Genomic DNA, 21,422 nt, shown 5'->3' with positions numbered 1-21,422 from the left:
ACAGGGCATCTGATATCCCAGGAAGGTAAGGGAAAGCACAAATACTGCCCAGCTGCTCTAAGTGCTATATTGCAACTTGCACAGAAAAGCTCCTTTATTAGCAGCTGAAAGTTTTACAATATTTCCATGCTGCCATTTATAAATCACATCATTCTCAGGAGGCAAATGAAACTGCACCCATTCAACTCCTGCATGCTTTTGCTATGGCTTCTTAAAGATATCAAACCAGCAGTCAAGCCAAGGAGGAGAACACTAGCCAGATCCTGTGAAGATTCACCAGAGCCCAGTTTGCACTCTGTAGCAGGATCTGGGCTTCCTGGTGTGTCAGGAATACAGTACATGTCTCCATTACGCACCAGGGAGTAAATGCTGGATAATTTATTGAAGTCCAGACTCGAATTGGCAGAAGGATAAGAGCTTAGGCTAAAACAAGAAAAAAAGACCAAGCTATTTATTTTTAAAGGAGTATTTCTGGCATTACAGTAATATACTGAGCACTACTATGGGCACCAGAACAGAATACAGGAATTTTTCACAGAAAACTTAAATTACTTCTACCAACACTTCCAGCAACATTTGTCTTCATTTATCTTCACAGAAAAAAAACACTCTTCTCTTTGGAAACATTAATGACAAACTATGGAGAAATAAAACGTTGCCTCCAATTTACTTAAAAATTCTGGGGACTATTCACTTCCATCCTCCTCCTGGACACTTGAACTGAGGCACCCAGTAGTCATTCTTGCTTACCTGATACAAGCCCCTTATGCCATTCCTCCATGTTATTTTTACAACCCAAATAACAGTGATTTGGGATGCTGTTCCAAGATTCTCTCATTGGTATCTTTTCCTTAGCCCCTCTTAAACATGTTTAAATAAGCAGCAGAGATAATTTAAAAGCTACTGGCCTTAGGGTTGATGCTTCTACAGCAGCCCTGGAAGGGCTTTTCAGCAGGACTGATAAGGGGAACCAGGTGCTAATTGAATGCCAAAAGAAACCAGTTCCACCAGCATTGAAGGAAACCTGAACAGCAGAGTCCAGAGCAAGGAGCAGAGGTCACCAGCAAGGCTCTGCAGCAGCAGCAGAGTCCCTGCCAGGAGAGATACAGCCAGATGAGCTAAAGCAGGACTTAGCCTGGAGCTGGGGGCAAGGTGGGTAAGGGCACAGAAGGGTGGAATAACTAATGCTCACCCTGCTCAGGGACACTCTCTGCAAGGCCAAAGGTGCTGCACAGGGCCTTTCCAGTATGCAGTCACAGCGTCTCGGATTTGCCATGGAACAGCACAGGGGTCAGAGAACTGCCTGACTGATCATCAGTAATCAGGAAACCCCCAAAAAATATGGACACAGCAGTTCCTCAGATCAAGTAACAACAGCTTGGCTGAACCTACAAGGGATATGATCCTGCACAGTGACTGCACCACAGATGTGTTCTTGGCTCTGTGCAGGAAAAATAGGACACTTGCACTTCTATTCGTGTTTCTTCATAACAGAAAATCCCTTTCTTCACTGATCTCAAAGAAAGTGGAAATAGTGTTCTAGCTTTACTTAAAAAGATCCTCAAAAGTTTTCTCCACTGTTTTTTCTAAGCATATGCTAAAACATTTTGCAGAGCACTAGCATATCAAACAGCTCAAAGGAAAAACATTACTTCTGCCTCTTCGGATTTTTCTTCTCTATCTGACATGTTAATTTATGAAGACAGCATTTTCTTTTCAATTTATTAAAAAAAAATTAAATCACCCACAATAAGCACACAACAAACACAGAAGTTTTTAAGTTTCTGCTCCCACACTCTCCACTCCACTGTGTGGGTACAAGGAAGAACTCAGGGACAGATAGTTTCTAAGAGGTCCATTGAAGACTACAGATTGCCCATAGATTTACAGAATGAGACTTGTCACATTTGACCTGGAGATGCAGGTTGAAGAGCTCTGCTCTCTGTAACAAACATGGCCAGTGCAGGTGTGTTCTCAAAGATGTGCTGCTGTAACTTCATGTGATTTTCCATAAAATTAGCAATTTCAGAGCCCACTTTACTCCCAAACATGGCCAAGAAGTACAAGTGAACTGCATCATAAAAATGCTGCCTTAGCATCCAAGGGGCAGCCAGGTAAATGAAGCTTGGGAGCCCTTTCTCTAATGCAATGAGTGAAACAAACTACCAGAGGAAGGGTTTGCACTGGGGTAGCCCTACATACCTTTTACAGGAGGAAAAAAAAAACCTTAACTCCCACCACTAATCACAGTTTACAACTCCAAACTGCAGCTGCAAGATTGAAAGGCTCATGGGAGAACTGCAGCGAGAGTTCAAGCACAAACCTGTCTGGCAACAACAGCTTCTCCTCCTCCCATACCATGTTGGGTTTTGCCCCAACATGCAGCCAGGGCCCCTCCACCTCAGCAGCTACACTTGGACCCCCAGAGCAGATCCCTGCTCTTACCAAGCACACTTAAAGAGAGCTGGGCTGCCCTCCTCACGTGCAAATTGTAATTTAACAGCTTTGAGATGGCATCCAAGCCAGCTACACACCTGCTGCATCTCTGAAGCACTCTCAGCAAGAGCTGGCAGTTCAGACTAAGTGAGGAGATATGTCTCACCTCAGTAGAACAAGACATGAAGCTTTCACAGAATTAACACTTTATGTAGCAAACAAATGCCTGCAAGGACCAGTCTTACTCCAGTAGTCAAAGCCTTAACCTCAGAGTGGGTTTTGGTTTATAAAAAATGTGGTTTAAAATAAAGTGTGGGGTATTTCTAACAGGAATGATAGTTCCTCGTGCTCAGACTAAAACAAGATGTGCTACCCCAAACATTTAAAATCAGGTCTGTAGCTCCTCACCATCTCAATGGCTTTGAAGGCAAACTCGAATGTGAATACTCATCCTATTTGCATAGAATATTTCAAACCAGGCTGAGTTAGTGAGTGAAGACTCAGCACCATCCCATTCTCTAATTCAACACCATTAATTTTCCTGGGTTTACTTTGTAACTTGCTTCAAGTTCCACAGACTTTCATTATTGTTCTACAAGACACTTAGCTCCAATTAAGCTGGAGAGGAACAGCTTGGTCAGCGCTGCTGTACAGCCCTGAGTTGGGAAGTCCCACACAGCCCTCAACACAGGTTTTGTGCACCCATCCAAGGTTCACTGTGGGGTCACATGAATTAGGAATACATGACAATGCCTGCAGAAGGGCAAATGCCAGCACTAGCTTGGCCTCATCAAGATCTGCTCAAGTTGTGTTGAGTTGCTGAACAACCTCCTTGTCTGTTCTATAGTGCAGGACATGAGAGTTCATAGTCCCACCAGCTCTCTTCATCCACCATTCAGACATCCCCTACTGAGGACACTTGCAAAGTAAAGAATTTTTTCTATTTAGCAGCCCAAAGCACTACAAGAAGGAAATGATTAGTTAGAAAACTCAAAGCCAGTACTGCTCAGCTACCCTCTCTTAGTGTTAAGATGAGGGTGGTGAGGCCCTGGCCCAGGCTGTCCAGAGAAGCTGTGGCTGCCCCATCCCTGGCAGTGTTCAAGGCCAGGCTGGATGGGGCAGTGAGCAACCTGACCTGGCAGCAGGGCTGCAACTAGATTAACTTTAAGGTCCCTTCCAAACAAACCGTTCTATTATCATTCTCAGCTGCCATCTCTCCTTCCACCTCCCAGCACACCTCGCTTTCTGCAGAATTACTTGAATTACAGTTTACCAACCCTTTCACTAAATTATAGAAACAACTTTGGTGTAATGCACAAATCTCCTCCTGTGGTACTCAGCACAGCAAGAAGTGATCACTGTGCTTTTTACAGAAGAAAAAAACACACAAGCATACACAAAAATTCCAGTACTGTCCATATTTGCCAGAGCAAGCAGCATGATCAGTACCAGTACCACAGTGACCAGAAAAGGTTGTTCTTTGTATTAAATCAATCCTAGCTACAAAAATGAGCCACAGGCTCTGCCAGTTTCATCCACACAGGCTGGAAACACAAGGCACAGAAGCCCTTTGCAACTGAGTCTTTCCATTTACAGCCCTCTGACTAGAAATGTTGCATTACACATTGCTGTTGCTTTAGTCTTGACAGTTGATCAGCCACAGCTAAACTGATGGCACTTACATCAGATCCTACACCTTTCTAGAAGGGAATGGCTGATGGCTTCAGTGCAGCTTCCTTGGTGCAGAGCTCCCAGACCTCTGGGGCTGGGCCAGCACAGCAGAAGGAGTCAGGAGACTCCCAGTTTCACCAAAAACACAGCCAGTCAGGATGAGCTACAACAAAATGTCCAAACATGCACCATGACAGCAACTGCACAGTACAGAGGGTAGAACCCCGAATGACCGGAGGTCTTCCCCAACCACAAAGACTTCAAAGCCTTCCCATATCCGTCCCCTGCCTCTGAGGATGCAAATCACTCACCTAAATGAACTCAGCTGCTGGTATCCAATAGCTGAATAACAATATATATTAATCTTCAAAGTCTGCTTGTGAAAATAAATTGTGGGAGGTGTTTAATGTTCCTTCCCATTGAAGGAAAATGGAAGATGAAGGTCCTGTGAACATCCAGGGAAAGGATCAGCACTTCTGAAGAGCCAGATTTCAGAGCGTCCAGCTAACGCAGCAATATCCCTCAGAGAGCATTTAATTTAAGCAATCTTAGAAAGGAGAAAAATGTATTTGCATCAAGATTTTATAACAAGCATATTTTGGAAGTAAATATGGGAGGGAAAAAAAAGTTGCTCCGCTCAATGACACAGAGGACTGGCAATAATCAGGGCACTTTATTTGTTTTGAGTGAGAGATCAAAGCTACTGAATCTCTAAGAGATGGGTCTGATTCACAAGAAATAGCCTCTATGTCTTTTAAATTCAGATTAAATTAAAAACCAAGCTCATCTGACACTCCACAGATTTTCAGATGAGAACTTTTTTATTAGTGTTTCAGATTTCAAAATATTTCTCTTGGAATAAAAATTATTTGCCATTTTTCTCCTTTATATTGGGGCCATCGGTGTTCAGGTCTTGAGAGCAACACAGAAACCAAGATATTTGTGCACAGCAAAGGTAGAAGCACTTGGGACATGATCCCCCCCGCCCCCATCACTGCCAAATATTTCTTCTTGACTTGTAACTACTTGAAGTCATAAAGCATATATTTTACTAAACCAGTTGTTTAATTTACATTCAGTGCCTCTCAAAAAAGAGGCCACGTTCATCCCTCACCAACACAGGCTTGCGACTGCATCTCAAAAAAGGAGTAAAAATTTTATTTTACTCGCTTTCATTACTAGCACTGGACACACAGACATTTTCAGCTTTAATTAAAAAGCATCTCACTTGTGTCCAAGTCTTTCTTTATGCTAAAAAAAATTTAGAAAAATTATTTATTCGCCTGCAATCTTTTCTGGAGTGAAATAATCCTTTAATCTCACATGAGCTAGATTGTCCTTCAATTCAGTCTTTGGATTATTTTACAGATTTATCAAGCCTTCTCCATTTCACTGTGTTGTTTTCTCCCAGCTTCAATGCAAGATTAGTTTGGGGAAGCATATAAAGCCGTTTCCTGTGGGTGGATTATCGCAGCTATTTATGAATTTTTATGCTAACCTGGTTCTGAACTCTTCGTTTGGAGAAGACATCTTCCTTCCCACATAAAACCAGCAGCTTTTGCCTCAGTGCCTGCTGCCCACAGATGAACAGAGTGAACACAGCAGCTGGAGGTGTTTGGAGTGAGGACAAGAGAACATTCAACTGTTTGAAGATGATCGCTGCAAATATAGCCAAGACAGTAACTCACAGACGATCTTTTCAGCAGGGCAGATCAGCTGTAAATGCAGGAAATGCACCCAAACCAAGCAAATCTTTGATATCTGCTAGATTTTTGTTTCAGCCAAAATACACCTTTCTCTGCCAGGTCATCCAAGAGAGAAAATCACCTTGTTTTCCCCTTAAATATTCACCCCAACTCTTCATATAGGCACTGAGTTCCTGAGATCCAGTCTTCAATAAAAATTAATAAATTGATAAACAGTTTGCATTTTCATCCTTTTCACATCTCTGAAATGCCAGTAGAGGATTTTTAAACACTGAGACGCTGACAAGAGAATAAGGGAAAGGGAGGGGCAAAGCATCAGCATCATACATTTTTTACTCTCATCTTCCTAATTCCTTTGCTTTCCTACAGAGGGGAACCAGGGCATCTAAGTCATTCAAAACTACTGGGAACAACTGGCTTATGTCCAGGTCTCAACTTCACTCTTCAAGGCAGCAGAATTAAGTATATGCCACTCTTCCAAAAAAGAGCCATGTAAGGCTAAATACAAACCGCTTTCAGGAAAAAATATGAAGACCCTGTCAGGTCACATTAGACCAGTTTCTTACAAGTAAAATGAAATATATCCTGACAGAGCTTTGGGGAGAAGAAGGGGAAAAGGTTGCATTGAATCAAAGACTAGTTGAATCATAAACTTTAAAGAATTGAATAATATCAATGACATAAGAATCAAGCTTAGCAAAGCTTCTATTCACTCTTATGGTTACTGCTAGTTGTGATACACAACAGCCACTGGATTCTTTAGATCTCTATCTCTCTGATAAGAACTGAAGTGCCGAGCTGAAGGAGCAAGTCTGCTTCAGTGTATCCTCCTGTGCAGGGCACAACACCTTCACAGCCTCAGTGATTGCTGACTGGCTAGAAGAGACCTCTGAATTGGAACAAAAACAATCTCACTCAATCCAAGCACATGACACCTTATTTCATCTGCCAGCAGAGGGAAGGTACTAATAATTGGTGATGCAGCTTCATGTGTGCAGCTCAGAACAGAGCTGTGTGCTGGCAAGAGATGACAGCCCATAGCTGATGTCTTACTATCACCTCTTTCAGCAGAAATTGGCAGTATTTTCTCTCCTTCCCACTTCTACATGATACCAGGTTTAAACCTTGAAATGACAGCTACAAAAAAAAAAAAAAAATAGGAAAATAAACTTGGCTTAGATCTGCATAATTTCCCAAAGTAGTTTATCACAACTTTAACCTTCCCCACCAGTACTTTACATGATGGCAACACAGCCTTTCACCTACAACAAGAACAATGAACACAGGAACTCAGGATACCCCATCAGAAAATAATCCAAGCTAACAGATTAAATTCCTGAGAAGCCCTTGGATGGCTACATCAATAGAGGGTTTCTGGAAATGTCACATGCTCTTTCCCTTCAACTGGATGCCCCTGCTTGTGCCCTTAAGAGTTCTCTTGAAACATGCAATACTCAGGAATTATGATTTTAACAGAGCACATCTTCAGCCCTTCAAGAAGAGAAAATAGTGACACCTTTTAAGTGTTGTTTATGAAATCTTTCTGTTGTTTTGAAGAAGCAGTGGTGTCCTCCTTTCACAAAGAAGTCTGCAGGCCCCAAGCTGACACACACACACATTGGTTTGAATCTGCTGCCTGCAGGGAGCAGGACCCATTTGTGCTTTGGCAGAAATGCCTCGGAAGAAACAGCTGCCCCACACCACCATGCACTGCTTCCAGTTCACTGGGATCACCACAGCTCATTCCACAGCACATCCAATTGCACCAAAGAGGGCTAGCAGTGGCTCTGCAGGAGCTGCATTCCCCTCTCCTACCAGCCCAAGCTGGAAAAGTCAAAGTTCAGACATGCAAGTCAACATCCTCCACATGTGCCCTGCTAACTGCCCACATCCCTCCTCTCTGAGGTGCCTTCTGCCTTAGTCCAGGAATGAGGAATCCTTCCAGGCTCATTTGCTAAAGTTTGTTTGGTGTCAGTTTGTGTCACTGCTACATATCAAAACCTTGGCATGAAAGCAGCAAGTCAGGAACATCTACCTGTACAAATGCATTAAAATGGTGTTAATACAACATACACAGATTAGAACCAATGGGAAATTAAGTACTTCAAAGATGGTAAAAATGCTACAAAAAAGGTAAAAGGTCAAAGAACACAGTTACTTAAAGCAGCTTTTTGGTTTTTTACTCTTTAAGGGCTATTTCCAATTTTATCCTATAACTTACTAATTTATTCCTCCCCCACTGATCTCAATTTCTCTTTCTGCTAGGTTTAAAACAACATTTACAATTTTCTACACTTACACAATATCTTCACAGAGATATTTGCATTGCTTATATTTAGGTTAAATCCCACATGTACTGTTTACTGCAATATTTGCCTCCTCTAAACACCTATGAAGTTGAAAAGGAGCCATTACACATCCATCATCAGAAATGTGGATGTGATTAATGTAATGAAAGATAACAATCACATTCCAAGCTTACTAGGGAGACGTAAAAACATTATTAAAATATTTTGTGTATACACTGGGCTGCTTTTTACTCACAAGTATGAGGGCCCAGTGCCACAGAAGATTTCCCTCCCCTCCTCCACTGTTCAGTGTTTTAAAGACCACAGCAAAAGTGCTTTTTTGCATTTCTGCCAAGTGAACTTAAATACCTTTTGGGTTTCATCCTACACTATTTTGGACTGCTCGTAGTTGTGGCATGTTTTTTAATCCCTAAAACAGCCTTCAATCTCCTGATGGGCCCTCCAACCCATCATCTTACACTCTTTGACAAGTACTTTGACAAGTTAACTCTCTCAAGAGCAGAGAGCTAACTCAGACTACTAATCAATAAGTTCAACACCAAGTGTTTAAGACCTACTTGTTCTTCCTCAGAAACAGTAATTAAACTCACAGAAAAACCCTCCCAACAGATTTTTCCATCCTACCACCATAGTCTCAGCTACAGGAGACCTCTAATGTTTGCCATTCCATACTTTCTCCCCGCTTCTCACTTATCTCAAAAAAAACCACAATGAAATTCAGGTCCAGCCAACCAGAAACAGTATTTCTCCACAATGAGAAAGGAGCAGTTATTTAGGTAATCAAAAAACACTTCTATCCCCATGTTCTTATTAAGTAAACACATTCTGTGATGATCACCATTCATGGCTGGTTCTGCTCAAACATTGTTTATTGACTCCAAGAAAGAACTGTTTGTTAATGTTTTAGCAAGGGATTATCTGTTTGTAGCTGTGGGTGAAAAACATGTTCCAGCAACGAGGCACAGAAGGGCCCAGACTTGCTGATGGGAGGAGGATTCTGCAGAGATTGGACTGTGTAGGTGAGCAGGATCTGAACAGAGTTCACCTATAGGCTGTGGTATAACGGAGCAGGGAAGACAGACACAGATTATTCACCAAAATAGAGCTGTTCTGCCAACCACTCCTTTAGGCATCACCTTAGATAAACCCTGGCTAACAGCACAGGCTATCAGAGCTGGCTCCAGCAGCATCTACCAAGCTGCAGCACAAAGAAACTAGGGAAGAGCAGTGCCTAAGGTTGAAGACAGTGTGAGGGAACTGAAAGAAAGAAGCTGAGAAGCAGATGATGAAAGACTCATCAAAATACTACTAAAAAGCAGAGGTTTTGAACTAGCCATATTATTATTCTATGAAACTACTGCAAAACATTCCCATTTCTTCCAGTCACAGGTACACTTGTCAACAATAAATTAAAAAGTAAACCATACCTGAGTCAGAACATCCAGCTGCCCCACAATATGCTCCAGGGTGTTCGCAAGACTGGTCTCCTCCTCTTGCTGTTCATGGGTCCTAACAGAATCCTGAGTTTTTGTTTTCTTATGATGAATGCCACAATCCATTTCGGACTGCTAGAAAAATAAACAGACATAATCTGCTATTGCAATGCAACTAACTGCACAGGGATTTCTGTTCCACGGAGGGCAAACAGTAAAGGACAGTTTATGTGGGGACAGTCTATGCTATTAAAAACAGGCAAAGGAGGAAAGGAATTGTTCTTGCCACAGCTGGAAAAGGAAGAGCTTCTGCTGACTCATCTGCCTGCTCCAGGTGGAAGGTGGTTTTGTTATTTTTTGGGGGGGTTTTGTGTGTGCTTTTGTTCAGTTTTAAACCACCACCAGGAAAGACAAGCCTTAGATAAAAATCTTGAAGCAATCCTGCAAGGTTAAAGTTTTCTATGTGCAAAGAACTTTGGTGTGCTCTTGTGGCACACAGGTACAGACTACAGGTAAGTGAAGACTTACTGGAGCAGTTTAGGGAAACACTACATCCCAATGACAGGAATTAAGTAAGCTACCCCAGAGGAGTCTGATTATTTCACTCCAACAGTAAAGTTAAAGCCTCTCTCCATGTTTGGTAGTTGAAAGAAGGCAAAGACATTGTACCATAGTTAAGTTAAGCAGAAGCAAGATGTCCCAATATACATTGGAACTGTTTTGATTAAGTAATTTTAATTTTGTTTACATCTTGAACTGGTTTTCCTCCTTGACGAGATTAAGAACAAGTTTACTTTGAAGTTTCAACTGTTTTAGTTATGCAAGCTTGAATATTTCATTCAGAATAAATTAAGTTAGATAAACACAAATAGATCTCTACTAAAGAACCTATTCTTCTTTCCTTTTCTTTCAAAATGGTATCTTTCTTGAAGAAAAAACACTATTTGCATTGTTTATCTGCATTATTGCCAGCAGAAGCAGTACAAAGAAGTTTAACTAAAGGAGGTAGCCAACTGGTTAAGCAACTGCAGACTTCAGTTTCTCAATTTACACTAATGCACAAAATTTGAATTGAAAGCCAAGATCACAGCTCTCAAAACACTTCTCCATAGCCCAATGACTGGTGCAGCTCCATCCCATGCACTTATTACTCACACAAAGTTTACAAATCAACAAAGAAGGAATTCTGACAGATTGAAAAACAGTCTCCAAAAGTTCTTCCACATGTACTTTTTCTAAGTAGAAACAAAGATTTGCCTCTGTCTCCTCTCCTATGCAACAGCAGGAAAGCATTTCTCACCAGCACAGTACTGATTTACCTGCTCCTTTCTGTATTTGATGCCAGATGTGTACAGATGTGCAAATGAACTGCAACAAGACCAGGTCACATAACTTTAACCACCAAACTGTCCAGTACATCATGGAGATATATACATGCATACAAAAAATTGTATATATTTCAAAAATATACATTAAAACCCTTGTGCTGCTGGGAGCCACTGACTGAGCCCACAAAGGCTCCCAAGGCTGAGATCCAGCTCAACACAGAGGCAAAACATGCAATAAGTAGTAGAAGGAGCAGAAATGTGAGTACCTAGGGAAGGTGGAGACTGCATGGGGTGAGCAAGAGAAGAAGAAGTAAGAGGCTGCAGCAGTAGCAGCTTTGACAGGAGAATGCCTTGCTGCTGGCCACCATCTGCTAGGAGCTGACCATTCTTCTAGACCCTGCCCACCAAACCATCCTCCTGCAGTAAGCCTCACATGGCCAGTTTTGCATAAGGAGCAGGAAAGAAGGGGAAGGTTTAGATGACAGCTGCTCCACAGGGATCTCTGTGCTCCCCCACAGGCCGGGGGTGCAGCCGGTATCAGGTGGTACCAGCCACACCAGCCTCTGCTAATTTCCTTCCTCCCACCTGCTTGAATAATTTGGATTGTCTACAGGCCCCTGGCCAGCACAGCCCACACTCCAGTCACACAGCATGGGAGCCACACTCCAGCTACTCCTGTGCTGCAGGAAGCTAAAAGAGCCACACGTTGCTCACTGATGCATTGATTTAATCAACTAAAATATGTTCTTGCAGAGATGAGATCAATCCAGTTTTAAAAACCTGTTATTTGCTGCCTAAATTTAAAAGTGAAAACAAACAAAACCCACAAACCACTGATTTTCAATAGGTAACTAGGATAAAAAAACATTTTCTTTCTATGTTAAGGCTGACTAGCTTATGCTGATGATGTAACTTCAGGCCAGTCAATCATGGCACAGCAGAAATTTTAGTGAGCTAACGCTGCATACAACCTGCACTTAAAAACCCCAAATGATGATGAGCTATCCTCTTCAAAACCCATCAGAACAAGCTGACTCACAGAGCAGAAAAATGACTGTACCAACAGATTTTCTCCATCTATCTTTATAGCATATGTCAGACAGCTTTACATAAAAAGCTTCGGGGTTGAACTCTGAGTCTATATTCTCTTTGTTACAGTTCACAAAGTGTGAGAGTCTGGCAAAGGCAATACCACAGAGATGCTCCCACACTGATGCTTTAGGGGTCAGATGGTCCCTCATCATGTCAAGTTGAAGCCAGAGCTGTCAGATGCCATATTCTGCAGCTCACCTCACAAGCTACGTACCATTCCCACGAAAGCCACCTCCAGAATGCCCATGAGGGCTCCTGAAGGCAACAGCCCCAAAACCAGAAGAATACCTACATTTAAGAACAGAAACATGACAACATGGAATACTTCAAACACCACAGCTGCTTGAAAGGCTCCTTACTGCCCATCCCTGAGAAATCCCATAGCTACAGCCTTCAGCAATGAGGTTCTGAGTTAGTGCCCGTGTCTAAACCAGGGACACAGCCAGCCAGCAAATAACCACTGGTCACAGCAGTGGCTTCCAAAAAGGAGGCTTCCAGCTGACCAAGGTCTGACCATTCAGTTCCAGGATGTGTGCACCTAGCCGAGGAAGACCTAAATTGCCTCCAGACTGAAACATTTTCAAATTTTGTAAAAGCAGACTAAATCAGCTGCTGTTCCCAAGAATGAATAAGAAAACCCATAGAAACATACAGCCTTAGAGAGACTCCAGAAGCCCTTCTAATGACAATTTATATCATCTGAGCCAGCCATCAGGAATTTAAATTCTAATAAATTTAGAAAAAAATTGCAAAAATATACAAAATTGTGTCAGTCTCAGTACCAATGAGCATCACAATTACAGGCAGTGACACCTGTGCTCTCATCTGACCCACCTGTGGGTAAAGTGCCAGCTGAATCCTGGGGACAGGAACCAGAAACAATGGCACTGCTGCAGAGGTTTAATTCATTTCAGTCAGAGTTCAAGTGTACAATTTATTTGGCACAACCAAAAAAATGTCTCTGTCATTAAATATCTTATTACAACATCTGTGTATTAAAACACTGGGAGTAGAGCAAGGAGCAGCTGAACATTAAAGGAAGAAGAGATGAGCAATTTCAGAGTACAATACACATCTCAGTGACAAAGGGAAAACAGAAGTGATTTATTTATAGCAACCACTTAAAGACAGCACAAGGCAACTACTTGGGGGAAGGGGAAAATTAATCAGCCTTCATTCCAGAGGTCTCTTACTGAGCCTTTTATGAAAATTGTTCTGGCTAAACAGCATCCTGGCCAGTAGTTACAGTGCTGATTAGGGGTTGGGGGGCAGGTATGAACTAAACAACACATGTACATCTGTAGCAAACTGCATGAGGCAAGTAAGAAATGCCATTTTGCTTCTTAAATGGTGATTCTCAGAAGACATATTGATACAATAACCACCCACCTCAGTTTTACACCTACTAATAAAATGAAGGATTCTTATAATTCAGTCCAGAGGAAATATTTCTTCTCCCTCTTCCTCACCTCCCTCCACTGGATGGGAAGAATTGAGTGGCATGAAGGGGGGAAGGTTCAGCTCTACCTTTCAGTCCTTTTCGATTAACACAGTGTATGTACTCTTTTGAGGGTTTTGTGTTTTGGTGATTTTAAGACAGTATGATGTTGCCAAGAATTAATTTTCAAGTATCTAGAAAGACAGCACACCCCATAAACAACACATACATCCAACGTGTTCAATTCAACACAGACCTTCAATATGTTAAAATTCCATAGTCAATCAAATCCATTATCTTAGCTGAAAAAATTCCCCTAAAAACAGAGCAGCGGAAAACCCACAAAGTTGGTGTACACAGTTAATCTGAACCCCAATTCTACTAATCCAAAGAAAAGAGAAATACCTTTAAAAGTCTATTTTGAGTCGTCGTTTTCACTACAGGTAAAATACTTTAAATGTGCTCCCAAAGAGCAACAGTGACATCCAGTGGAAGCACATCAGCTTCAAGGTAAGCTCCACAGGAAGGTCAGATGGAGTACACTATGCCAGATAGAAGGGCTCATGAAAAGCTGAGAAGCACCTCAGTCCTCCCTGCTGCATACCAAGTATCATTGACTGAGCACAGGCACATCTGTCTGGCCTGGAAAGGCATCCCCTCTTCAAGGCAGCACTGAAATTTCTGGAGCAATCACATTGTTCAAGATTTGCATTACTCCCCATCTACTGTCCAGACCAGCACAGGGTAACAACTCAACTTAGGACACAAGTTAAATTAACTTTGTGAAACAATTTATATGATCTATGCTCAATTCTTATGTCAGAATTGAAGCTGCAATAATGCAGGGAATTTGGGAGGGAGAGAGAGAACAGGCAGGTGAAAAGAACATTACCTACTTTTTTATTTTTGCTTCAGACAAACAGTACGTTGGGTTTGATGCAATTATTTATGCAGAACCCTCCTCCCTGCTGGTGTTACTAAAAAAACCACTAAAATTTGGCACCTCTATTGTAACAGCCATGTTTCACCATAGGCCAATAAATATTAAGCTCCTGATAAACTCAGGAAGAAATAAGAGTTAACAGGGACATCTCAAAGCTATTTAAATCCCAAGACACTCTTGTGCCAAAGCCTAAGTGAAGCACTGGCAGAAGGAGGCAGATGAAGCAGGCTCATGTGTTTTAAGTGAAACAGCATCAGAGCATCCAGCTCTGCTGACCAAAATGCCCGGAAGGACAGAACCAGGGGAAGAGCTAGTGGCCAGCTAAGGTACTCAAAAATGTACAAAACAGCCTGTCCCTACAGAGAAGGCTGCACTTGGACTGAAATTTGGATTTGCTTGCAGAAATACCAGCATCCTATCTCTCTCTGCAAGTGACCCTGTCTGGCAATCTCCAGTAAAGAGCAGGTCCTCACCAGAAGGGAAAAGCTGTTCCCACATTTCAGTGACCTTGCCCTGTGGTTCAGTGTCTATTGGTCCAGTTTACTTCCCTATAGTCTGTAAATGTCACTCTTAAATCAGGACAGACAGTAGTACCATCAGCTTCAACGTAACAGTGAAGACAAATGGGAGCTTGGCACATACTGCATTTCCAAAAGCACAAATAGTATTCATGTAAAGAGTGAAATGACAAATAGTAATGCCAGACACTGAAAGCCCAGTGACAGATAAAACTTAATGACTGCCAACTGCTAAAAAATAAAACAAGGCTGTGTTTCTTGAGAAGGAAAAGCTACATCTAAAATAAACATTTTAGATTTATGTTTCCTGCGTTTTATCTCCTTTAACCAATTTCCCCTCCCATCAGTCCTAGAGTTTCTTTAGGAAAAAGGAAGAGGTCTTCCAGAATTCAGTATGGAATAATTAAGCTTTGTTGCATAGGTGATGCTCAACTGTTTAACGCTGCTCCTGGAGAATAACAACACCAAAAATTTCAACTGAATAGCTTTGTGTGGAAACAAGCCACAATAGGAACAAAAACACAAGAATGAAAACCACTTGTTAGAAATGTCATCAAGAATTGTTTCTGGTCCTGGTTTTTGGAGAAAAACTCCCAAGAAAAGGCAGCCAAGCATTGAAAAAAAGTGTTTATTCTCAGCCTTAGGTTGTCCAGCTACAGGTTCTTTTACACCAAAAGCATCAGCCTCCAAGGCAAGACACACAGTGATCTCCCCAAGTGGGAACAACAGCTTCCAGCTCATTCCCTTCATCAGAATTAATTTACCTTTTTCCACTGAATTAGGTATATACACACTGTGTAACATACGAATAATGTGCATACCTATCTTGTTACTTATATACAGTATAAAAATGCATGCCATGCAGACACAGACACTACAACACATGCACTTGTTCTTACTCTTGCTTGAAGTTTGAATTTTAGCAGAAAAGTTTGAGATCTTAGAAACTTTTAAAGCTTAAGCTAACTTCATCCATCTCCAAGCTGGCACAGAACTGCAGCTTGAAAAAAAAAACTTTAAAATCTTGCCTCAATCTCATTTCTTTGAATTATGACTCAAGCATTAAAACAAGCCACATACAGCAGCAACCTAAGTGGGAGAATTTACATTAATTAGCCTGAGATGCTGAACTTAAAAGGCAATTTTTATTCTGACCAATAATGACTTGTCAGGACTTGCCTTATTGTTCCAGAGTCTAAGAACAAATCTATTCACTGTAAGATGACAGAAATTAAAAGCTGATCCTCTTATTTCTGGAAGAAATCTTGTCAAACCAGAGCACAAGGGAAAACAGTTGTAGCAGCACAGCTGCTTCATCCACTACCAGGCAAAGCTGTTGCAGGCTGCTGCAGTCATTCAAGCCCCTTGGAAAGCCAAACTGAGGGTGCTGCCTTTTCCTTTCTCCCACCTTCTTCACCAAGACACTCCTCCTGTCACTCCATGTCCAAAGACCCTCTCCAGCTCTTCCTGTAGTCCCCCCTCAGGTACCAGAAGGGGCACCAAGGTCTCCCTGGAGTCTTCTCCAGGCTAAACAATCCCAACTCTCTCAGCCTGTCTCCACAGCAGAGGTACTCCAGCCCTCTGATCATCCTCATGGCCTCCTCTGGACCCACCCCAGCAGGTACACATTTTTCTCATGTTGAGGCCTGAATGCAGCACTGCAGGTGGGGTCTCACCTGAGCACAGCAGAGGGGCAGGATTAGCTCCCTCAGCCTGCTGCCCATGGGGCTTTGGATGCAGCCCAAGACATGTTTGGCTTTCTGGGCTGCAAGTCCACATTGCTGGGTTAAGTCAAGCTTCTTGTCAACTAACATCCTCAAGTCTTTCTCTTCAGGGCTGCTCTCAATCTCTTTTTCTCTGTTCCCTCACAAACCAATTACAAGGTCGCATCTCCAAACAGGCTTAGATAAGTGGGTTTCCTTTAATAAAGGGAGAGGCAGCTCTGGATAACCATCTGCTTGAGAAGGATGCAGAGAAGAGCTCCTGTGATCAATCATAGCAAGGCTCCTGTTCATCCCTACAAAGCTTCTGCTTGGACAGCCAAGTAGGATAGAGAATTGTGGAAACATCTTGAGTACTCCTCACACTGTTGTTCTTTTAAGTAAACAATCTACCTACCTATCCCAGGTGGAAGGCAATTGTGCACCAGACTAAAGCTTCCTGGAGTGGGAATCCTCAGAAAAGTAAGGTGATAGCAGATGGGGAAAGGTATTAATTTTGCAGACCACATCTTTGTCATAGATTGAAGACTGGGTCCCTGCTCTCAAACACAGGATGCTTCCCCTACAATGCTTAAAATGACATAAACAGAAGGGGGTGGAGAAGGTGCAAATAAAAATCCACATTCACATCCCATTGCAAAGAGCTGCAGCTCTATGCAATGAAACTGATTCCCAGAAAGGAATTTCACAGGAAGTTAAAAAAAAAAAAGGTACAACAGGATTCATAAGTATTAACAAATGCCAAAATTAGATACAGTTACTAATTTGGAAGCCAAAAGGTCAAAAAAAGAGGCACATCTGGCCTATGAGTAATTCAGAAGGAATTTGTTTACACAAGAACAAGCTGACAGGATGATCTGCTGCAGTCAGCACAAGACCATGGGCTGAGCACTGGAGGCACCCAAGGACACCAAACAATCCCAACCAGCAAAGAAGAGAGGTGAAGTCAGCTCTGGACGTTCAGTTATGGACTTCAGACAACTTTATGATCAGATCACATTTTCTGGAATTTGCCTCCCATCCTATCTATTTTGGATAAATGGTCCTAATCCTAATCCTAGGACCATTTTGAATAATTTACCATTGAAGAAATAAGCACAGTCCAAGGCCTGGAGAAAGCTCTAAACCCAGCAGCATCAAAAGAGCCTAAATGTCTGTCTTAGCTGAAAAACATATTTGAAGAGTCACAGGCTACCTGTTTTAAAGTCCTTTCTGGTGAAATGCAGAAGCCCTTACTAAGCTTTCCTTTGTGAAGGTCAGCTATGCCTAGAAATTTGGTATCGTCACAACTGAGTGCCACTTAACTCCATAAGAGCCAAGATATTTAAGACATTTGTGCTGCAGAATTTCAGACAAGCAGAAATACTTTTTGGCAAGAGAATGTCAGAGGACAGTTACCACTTCTGGCCAATTTGCTCTATCAAGGGATTACCTCTTTCTGAATCTGTCTGAGGTACCTCAGCATAAGCAAGTTTTAAGGTATTTTTTGTTAAAAAGTTATATACAGAGGCTGAGGCTAAAATCTCCTCGTAGGCCTCCTCCTTTCCAAAATAACATTTTGCACAGTTACAACATGCCTCCAGAAGGCTTATGTTTAAATCTGAGCAAAAAAAAATCTATATATCAATGCATATTTTCTATTTTCCATAATATTTAATAAAAAACTGTCAACCTACTTAGCTAATAGTACAATGCTTTTATTCACCATTTTCAGTGTTTAGCTAAGAAAGCTTAGATAAAATCCCAAGCACTTTCTAACTGTCCATGTGACATCAACCATTCAGCATTTGCTGTGACACTTGACTATACACAGCCTTCCTGGAATTAGTAACAACAGTAGCAAATCTGTCCCATAATGAAAGACATGTTCTTGCACACTCTTGTCAGCTGCAACAACACATGTAAAGCTTTCCCTGTGCCTCTAAAAAAAAGTCCACCACCAAACCCACAAATAAAATACATTATCTACCATCTCCTAATAAATCCTATGTTGAATGTTTTCATAACTCATCAGAACAGTGAACACATGCCCTGATCTGATCCTACACACCTCTTCACCCACACAGACCTAATGCTTACAGTTATTGACAAGCATAAGAGCTTATATTTTTGAAATCACCTGCAAAATCCATTCCTCTCATTCTGACTTTCCTTTAGGTCCTCACCACTCAATATTGTAGCACAAAGCATGAATTTACCCTTTAGATTCTAGATCAAAGCAAGCACACTCACAGGATCAAGGCACAGGACTGCAAGACTTCCTTTCTTCCCATCAGCTTCCCCCTGCACACACCAGGAGTGCTTGCCCTGAACTTTGGGTTTCAAGGGGATTATGCAACACTTTAAAGCAACAATTGTTAGCTTATAATTTAAGAGCAAGCATTTATTGCAGAGCTACTACTTCTGATCTAACATTTACAGTCTCACATCTATGCTAGCACACTTAGAATTCACTTCTGACAGCTTTAGTTGTTTATCACACTTTCACATCTCTGCTTTCACACCAGCCATGACTGCAATTCTGCCCATGGTGTCCTTCTCTTTCATTTGCATTAGTCCTTGCACAGATCAGTTCTACTTCCAAAGGCAGCTGCATCTTCCAAGCCTCCTAAGTTTACAGAAAACACAAGCAGGTGGGCAGAGCAACTTTGAAGTTTATGTCCATTGTTACAAACACGTCCAATAGCCTGATTCACGCTGAACTTAAACCAACTGCAGTCTCCCTCTGCCTAGGGAAGGGAAAATTGGTTTGGGGCAAGTTTGTTTTCAAGTTCACCAACCTTGACAATATTTCATGACTCTTATCCCACAGCTTATTTAGGTTTGTTTTTTCTTCCTATTCAACTTGATGACAAACTAGTTTTGATGTCTGTATTCAGTTTTTCTTTCTTGCATGTTAGTCAGCCTTTCTCCATGAGAAACCAGATACTGCACTGAGTGGTTTTACACAGCCACTGTTTTCGTTAATATGTGTGACTTCACAATGCTTAAGAAAAAATATTACACAGCTACACAACAGTATAAGCTCTCCTTGGAAAAATATTCTCATGGACTTAAGGGTGAAAACAGATTCAAGATGTGTCAAGAATAGTGTTTATGTATTTTAGGGGTAGTAAAACTAAGTCATAACCTCTGTGCCTGTTTTAAATGTAATTAGATCCTGAAATGTCTGCAAAATCTCAGGATTATTCAATAGGCAGAATTCTGGCACACTAACACAGTAGTAGAGAAAGGAGTAGGTTCACTTTTCATTGAAGGAAAAAGTGACCTTGGCATGAAATCAAGATCTGCAGGTGGCAGCTTTAAGTCTGAATTTGACAGAAAATAACTATCTCACCTACCCAAAAACTACCAAAATAAGCAATTCACTATTAAAAAAGCAAGTATTTGGCTCAAAACAAGAAAGAAATTAAAATACAGTGAAATTTAAGTCTTGCAGTGAGTTGTAGGAGTGGTGGTACTCTTAAAGAGCCCATCACGATCCATTTCTAAAGGATACAAGACATGACATTCACTTAAAAGAGGAGACTGACATGAGTGTCTAAATTACTATGGAGCCAAAATCTTCATGCTCAGGTTATACTTAAAATAGAGAATGAAGCCATTTTCAGATCTCAGTTTCTTTTTAACAGCAAAGAACATTTCAGATCAGTTCTAAATTTAATCTTAACCTAGGGTATTCAAATGTCTCAGAGGACATTATTTATTCTTCCCCTCCTAACTTTAGCAATTTTAACTGCCTTAATCCAAGGCTATAGTACTAGATATATTCTGCACCTCCCATGCTGCATGCCCAAGCTAAAGCTTGCATTTGGATGGCAGTTTAAAAAGATTCCTTTTAAGTAATTTAGGAACCCCAAATCAAACTATCTTTCTGCTGCATGATTGAGCATGGATTCCGTTCTCCCTCTGCAAATACAGAGCACCTGGGCCAAACCAACATATTATACCTCAGAATATAGAATGCCTTGTTTCCTACAGGCTCAGAGCATCACTAGAGCAAACCCTGTCAGCCACCGGCACATGACACAGATTTGCCTGTCAGTGGCACACAAACAGATGGTCCCAGCAACATCTACTGGATGCTTGGCCAGGTAAACCCTCTTCCACAGGGGACCACTTGTGTTGGGAGGGACAGATGTTCAAGGTGGTTAGGCATTGTTCAAGGGATTTGTTCAGCAGCTCCCTTCAATGGACATCTTTAGAGGTTTTATAATGAAAAATTAAGTTTTAGAAGAGCTCAGGCATTTTCTTCCCGTTTTTTTAAAAGACTACTGGTTAAGATACTCTGGCAATAACAGCAGCACAGAAGAAAGCAAATTTACCATCATTTCCCATTAGCTGATACCTTGTCTACATTTTTTAAGCCATTAAGCATGCTACAAACCAAAACTCTTATTTTTCTCCCAGAAAGGATGTATTTCAGCCCAGTATTACACTATGCCATATTTTAAATTAAAGCTGATAGAGTTCAAAGCTAGACCAGTTCAATAGGCTAATAAACAAAGAGGTCATTGGACAGATAGTTTCATAGCCTGCATAACTTTAGAGTTAGAACGTGAGGGGAGGAAAAGGAAGAAGTCAGATTTAGCCAAAACCCAGCAAGGATCAATAAAAACTTTCAGCTCCTGCCTCATGTGACCGCTTCCTCCCATGCTCTCCCACTAACCCTACACTAGCCAACCTCAAGTTTTGATTGCTTTCTTTACACAGCACTTCACATAGTAGGGCATCAGGCTTAGAGCTGCAAAGTCAAATCTTGTTCATCCCAAAACACCATGGCTATTCCAATATCTCCAGCAATGGACTGAAGCCATATTAAATAAA

At 41.5% G+C, this 21,422-nt stretch overlaps 1 protein-coding gene across 6 annotated transcripts in view; it reads right to left on the bottom strand.

Moving 5' to 3' along the window:
- POC1A (POC1 centriolar protein A) overlaps nucleotides 1-21,422 on the bottom strand; it is a 44,311-nt gene that overhangs the window by 2,470 nt on the left and 20,419 nt on the right. For 4 of the 6 annotated variants that reach the window (XM_004176297.6, XM_032750611.3, XM_072934674.1 and 1 more), the window contains one exon: nucleotides 9,550-9,690. The exons of 1 other annotated variant lie outside the window; for it this stretch is intronic. In XM_004176297.6, the coding sequence (XP_004176345.2) occupies nucleotides 9,550-9,690 (141 nt within the window). The remainder of the gene's footprint in view (nucleotides 1-9,549; nucleotides 9,691-21,422) is intronic. One more of the 6 variants, XM_030282939.4, reaches the window with a different exon arrangement.

Source organism: Taeniopygia guttata, chromosome 12, assembly GCF_048771995.1.
Source record: "Taeniopygia guttata chromosome 12, bTaeGut7.mat, whole genome shotgun sequence".
NCBI lineage: Eukaryota > Metazoa > Chordata > Aves > Passeriformes > Estrildidae > Taeniopygia > Taeniopygia guttata.
Note: the sequence above shows the minus strand (reverse complement) of the source record. Positions and strands in the feature narration are given on the sequence as shown.